Source organism: Porites lutea, chromosome 6, assembly GCF_958299795.1.
Source record: "Porites lutea chromosome 6, jaPorLute2.1, whole genome shotgun sequence".
NCBI lineage: Eukaryota > Metazoa > Cnidaria > Anthozoa > Scleractinia > Poritidae > Porites > Porites lutea.
This window is the reverse complement of record NC_133206.1, coordinates 4,629,545-4,635,555: the sequence shown is the minus strand read 5'-3', so window position 1 is coordinate 4,635,555 and position 6,011 is coordinate 4,629,545. Positions and strand designations below refer to the sequence as shown.

At 37.6% G+C, this 6,011-nt stretch overlaps 1 protein-coding gene across 1 annotated transcript; it reads left to right on the top strand.

Annotated features, from left to right (window-relative positions):
- The first annotated feature begins 3,763 nt into the window (after positions 1 to 3,763).
- Positions 3,764 to 5,606, top strand: LOC140942353 (uncharacterized). The gene is made up of 2 exons (XM_073391308.1): positions 3,764 to 4,337; positions 5,038 to 5,606. Exons 1-2 carry the CDS (start codon positions 3,789 to 3,791, stop codon positions 5,545 to 5,547), a joined length of 1,059 nt encoding a protein of 352 aa, XP_073247409.1. The 5' UTR covers positions 3,764 to 3,788; the 3' UTR covers positions 5,548 to 5,606.
- The last annotated feature ends 405 nt before the right edge of the window (positions 5,607 to 6,011 follow it).

Below are 6,011 nucleotides of genomic sequence, written 5' to 3'. Positions count from 1 at the left end.
GAGAAGGTAATTAAGTTGTATATGCTGTTACTGAACTTAGCAAGTGCAACTCATTTTCATAACAATTAAAATCAACTATACGCAACTTATTTTTAATGGTCTCAGATCGAGCGGTGGACAGGAAAACACAATTATGTCCAAAATAATTACTTTTCTACGACAAAGACGACCCTTTTTGGAAAATAATTTTCAACGTTGTGAATAGACGAAAAATTAGAAAGTGACAATTAATCTGCTGTAATAGAAAACGGACGACTAGAGTCTTAGCCTTTTTTCGTTAGTGAAATCTATACATGATGAATTATTTGTCTATAAGATATAAATCTTATCATTTCCAGAAATAGTGGACATTTCGCGCCCGTGATTAATTGTCAGCGGAATCTCATTTCCAAAATGGCGGACAAAAACGATCGTAGTCAGGAAAAGCGTATCCCCTGCGATTGTTAAAATAATTTGAGCTCTGTGGATCTGTTTTACGAAGAATAAAGCTGGAATGAAACATCTTGCAAGAAAATGTTAGGTTTATACTCGGCCGAGCGGCTGATAGCAACAAAACAGTACGCGGCTGTGCCTTTCGTGACATTTTCGTGACAATTTTGTTTTAAAACCAAGCCTGGTAGGCTAATCGAGGATTTTTGAATGCCTGGAACCTAGTTTATATCCCGTGAAGCATCTCTAGAGTTGTAGCAACAAACAAAATGGCGATTCGGTGAGGTTTGGAGTTGTGAAGCTTTGTCCGACCGAAATGTGCCATTCACAACTATGGCGTCCATTACTGGACTACAGATGGAAAACTGAGGGAAATAATGCGCCTTTGGAAGTATTTTCCAGTGCAAAAATCGTCCTTTTAACGACTGTTTTGGAAACATCTTCCATCGCAGAAGTGATATCGAGTCGTGCAAATTTACTTCAGTGAAGGGTTTATCCTCTAATCGACGAGCATTTCGCATGACTTCGGCAAGATTTTAAGACAATGTATGGAGAAATGGAGCGTACAACGAGAGATAAAAGTGGCTTCTTCGGGAAGTAAGTAAACCTACTTCTAATTAGCTATTTTTAACCCAGATGCGAAGGTTGCACAGCACTTAACATGTTTCGAGTCGTGCACCGAACACCGGTGAGCTCATAATCGATATATTTGAAAAAGTTTCCTTTTCTCCATACATTTTCTTATACGAATTCGCAGCCATTGTGGCCTTGGTGCGCACGCGCAACCACCATCTTGTCCCTAATTTCTGGCAATGTTCCGTTCTTCTTAAAATAATTTACGAAAGTACTAAGCACGCTTCGTTATTTCTCAAGAGGTCTAACAATTTTACTTAAGGCAACAACGGGGGACCCAAAATATTGTTCAATATTTTAGCGTTGCGGCGCTAGAAAAAGCACTGGCACAATAAAAAATGGGTAATAACAAATACATAGAAAGGAACTGGATTTAGCTACAAGCATCTGTCTATATTCTATCTGTAAATGACGACTTTAAACCCCTCATTAAATAAAAAGGTAGAAATAAGAAAAATTTCTTACGTCATTAGAAAATGAAAGATTTAAACTTACAATATGATATTTTTGGCTGTCAAATGTTTGTAGTTTCCACCGAGAAACTTTCGGTGACGCGAACTCCTCCTAAGTTCCACTTTGACGCCCGACTGTGCACATTAAATAAAGCTGATTTCTTAAATTCCGTGGATACGAATTTTCAATAAACCTTTATTTATTTATACTTTAATGTTATCTGTCCCCTTCATTTAATTAAGGCGATGGTGGCATTTGCAGAAAACAAACAAAAAAGGCTTGCTCATGTTAATCCCAGCATGACCCACCTGAGTTTTAGAATATTTCTCTTATATCTCAGCGGTGTCAGCAAATTTTGGAATAAATGATTACCTCATGTCCTTTAATATCAATATGTTTTTCAGATTTGAACATAAAACAGCCTCTGGGAATATAATGTTTTTTGGTTGGAAATGACACGTATGACATGTATTAGTAGTTCAGTTTTAGATCAATTTAAAAACGTAATTATGTGGTTTGACTTTGAGTAAAAGAATAAACCTAAACATTGAACTTCACTCACTAAGTATTAGATCACTTGACCGAAAGACGAAAATTTGAAAAATCGAAGAAAATTCCCTTGTTTTTAACCTTTTTATTGCATGTGTATAAAACGTTTGAATTATTTATCACAAAGGTCAAGCCAGTATACAAAACTCTACTGACTCGATATTTTCAGAGAAGAATTTGTAACCAACAAAAAAATTTAATTCGTCGGAAACAGTTTCTAAAAAATTTAGGTAACGATGAAAAAAGAAGCAGTTGTTCCTAAAGAAAGGGAGTTATCAGTTACTGGTCCTTACTCAGTCGATTATCCATGGCCTTTTATAAAGTTTACTTTTCAGTAAAAAAGTAAAATGTACTCATTTGACACTGACAGTTTTCTTTGTGACATCTCTTTTATAATTGTATATGCAAAGTGACCACTGCAAGTGCTATTAAGCTGCCCGTTTTTAGTAACCTAAGTGTCAAATCACATCAAACTAAAAAGGCAACTTCACCTTATTAAAAATCTGGTGTTATATTTTTGCATTGTTCTTGAAACAAGTAACCTTCCTACGCAGGCGTTTTCAGGGGAACTAGGGACAAAATGAGAGCTTCCCTAAAAACGACTGCTTAGGAGGCTATGAAATAAGCTGCATGAAAAAAAAAAGTCCTCGTCACTTGTCGCCGTCTAAAAAGACCTTACATTTTTAATGTGCTATGCCATCAGTTCGGGATTAGTGGAAGACAAAAATGGCACAACCCTCGGGTATTATGAAAATACACTTTATCCTGTTTACACTTTATATGAGTCTCCTTTCTTTGTCGTTGCGGAGATTTGATGATTATCGGCCGAATAATAAGAAATTACTGCAAATAGCCCGCTTGTAAACAATGGACTTTCCCTCAAGGGACTGACGCACGATCGAAAATTTACTCATTTATGACAGTATATCAATAGAAAAAATCAGTTCAAGTTTCATTTCTGCCTCTTTCGTTGATAGCATTCCGGTAGGTGATTAAACTTTGAAGTTCATGATAAGAAGAGGAAAATATAATACGCGTCAAGCACTTTTCTTTTCTCACTTAGTTTGTAACTTTTTTCTATTATAAGGTAAGGTAAAACGGGCAACAAAAAACGTGCCACTTGTTTTGTAATAACTTTGCTTCATATGAGTTGAATAGTGATGTTGCCCGTTTTACCACCCACGAAAAACAACCTTGCAACCTTACTTGTTGCACCGACAGGTTTGAACGTGGATCGGCGTAAAACGCGCAACACCTTTTCAAACGTTTTACAGCAATGTTGCAAAACAAGTTGCACGTCTTTGTTGTCCGTTTTACTGCAGCTTTTTAAATTATTTCTATGCTATGGTCTTATTGAGCTAGCTTCATTCTTTGAGTTACTCGGCGCTTTGTGTTCTCTCCTTGAGCTTTGAATAAGTTTGCAACTCAGTATTCACAGGAAAAAAAAGCAAGATGACTATAAATCCTATTCATTGACAACATACTGTATTGTTTTATAGCACAATCAAGAACATTATATTTGTTTAGGTGGGCATCATGTGTTCAGATTAGATTAGATTCAAGTGCGCGAGCAAATGCTCTTGACCAATAAGAATTCAAGTTGATGTCTGTGTGCTTGAGGTTTCACACAATAGAACGCAGGGAGTCACTGCTTTCCTTGTGACGTAAAGAACGCGCGCGCTTATAAATTCTGCAACGGCAAAGAAAAAGCCAGATCAGCTAAAATGTTGTCTACTTCAGGGAATAGCTGCATTTGTAGCAGCTGCTTTTCAAGAAGTTATAAACTTTACGACGGTCGCCCATGGGTGGCAAGGAAAAAAGGAAGCATCAAGGCCCTGAGTCAACCAACCTCTGAAGAAACAGAGAAAGCTAGAGAGAAATGGAGAAGATACTTAGCAAAAAGTGCAAAGCAGAAAGTAAAGGCTCAGACTAAATTAATCTGCAGGCAGATAAGGGTACTAAAATCTGCTGCAGAGACAGCTGTGGTTGTTAAGGAAATACGTCGCTCTGAGGTATTTTTAGAAAGTCCCACATGCTCAGAAGACCGGAAGCTGATTTTGAATCTGAACCCTAAAAACTTCTGGGATTTGGTGTATCAGCATCAGTGGAAAGGAAGAATAAGAGTGTGTGAAGGCGAACTAATGTACAGAATAACGGAGACGCTTAAGAAGCTTGTTAACCTGAAGGTGATTTCAGATTTCAACGTGACCAGGCTGTTTGCAGCTGAATACAAGAAAAAAGATGTCGAAGAAGATAGTACCTCAATGCTCAAGGTAGGAATGATAAACTGGTAAATTTAGGTTATATATAACGCAGTTCTTACAGCAAAGGTGGCAACGTTTTCTCATGTATAGTTTCAAACCAGTTCAATTCAGTTATATTGTATAGCTGGTCTGCTATAGAGTGACTAAAGCATGTTATAAATTAAAAAGCCGTAATTATGGCTGCCACCGTTCGGAGTTAAACCTAAAAAAAATTTTCAGTGTTTAATACTAGTTGAACTTAAATATTTCACTGAAAACCGCAAAATCAATGAACAACAAATTTGTATTATACTACTTATGCCAACTGTGAAATGGTATGCAACTCTGCCGACAGTGGGCACAGGCACAAGAAAAAAAATAAAACCATCAGTGAAAATCCAAACCTGGACTCAAACATCTGATCTTCATTTCTAAATTCATCCTGCGATTTCTATATTGGCTGAAAGTCGAATCGTCTCACAATCGTCGATAAACTAAACATTTATACGCTTCGAGGCTAAAACCTAGAGAACATTGTTTCCTCTAACGACGCTGAACAAAAGACACATTTGTGATCATGTTAGTAAAGCCAGCTTTTCAGGTTGCGATTTTCTCTGTGAGTTTAATGCATAAACATTCTGGACAATCAAATTCAAAAGTTTGTATTGAAAGATCAGATCCCACTTAATATACATGTAACTTATAAACATTGTTCTTTGTTGAACTTCAGTTTCAAGAGTTTGTTGTACGAGTCCACCAGACATATTATGGGGGTGAGCCACGGAAGCCGCCCAAAACGGTGAAATTTAACTTGGTACCAAACAGCGTCTTCACACCCCGTCTAAAATGCATCTCACCAATCCTTAAACGGAATGGGCCTGTAACGTCCTGTAAAATTCCACATGCGCCCCAAGTGGACGTGGCGTCCAGTCTTACTTCGAGAGACGTAATTAATTCACACCAATGGAAATTTGTGAGTGATGACATAATCAAGGATGAATTCACAAGCGTTTGCCTTAAGGCAACCAAAGACTTTGTGATGGTAAAAGAGATGATTACTAATAGCAAAACACTTAAGACCTCCACTAGTTTTACCTTACGAAGAAAGGAAGGTCTGTTTGGAACCAGTGGGATTGCCTTTACTATGAAAGATTTTTATACCTCATCCAGCCTCCCCGAACACTCTTACGACGCACCAGAATTCAAAGCTACTACCCCATTCCTGAAAATGGTAATATAGGTCCTTCAATTCCTTCAAATGTAGAACCGAACATTTACAAAATCATTGATAAAGGTGAAATATAGATCTTAGTTTGGAATGATTTTTTAGAGACGCATTAAAAATAAAACTATCCGTCAGAAAAAGCCAAACATCTATTCAAGTATTTACTCGAAACAGGACTCGAAATGTTTGCATTAAATAGCTGAAAAAAAAATTAATTACTAAAACGCGGCACGGGGAGGCGTAGCACGAGCACGGGGAACGGGAAAATGACCAATGGGAACAAAACCTAACTTGCACCCTAGCTCTGCCAGTAACTTCGTTTCCAAATCTTTGGTTGTTCCCTTTTGTTATTTTCCCGTTTCCCGCTCCCCGTTTTAATAACATCCATTTGCACCCGACCTCGCCTACTACATGACATCCAGCTGAAGCTAACTCATAATTTCCTTCCTTCCATACCTTTATTGGCCATTCGGTCCATT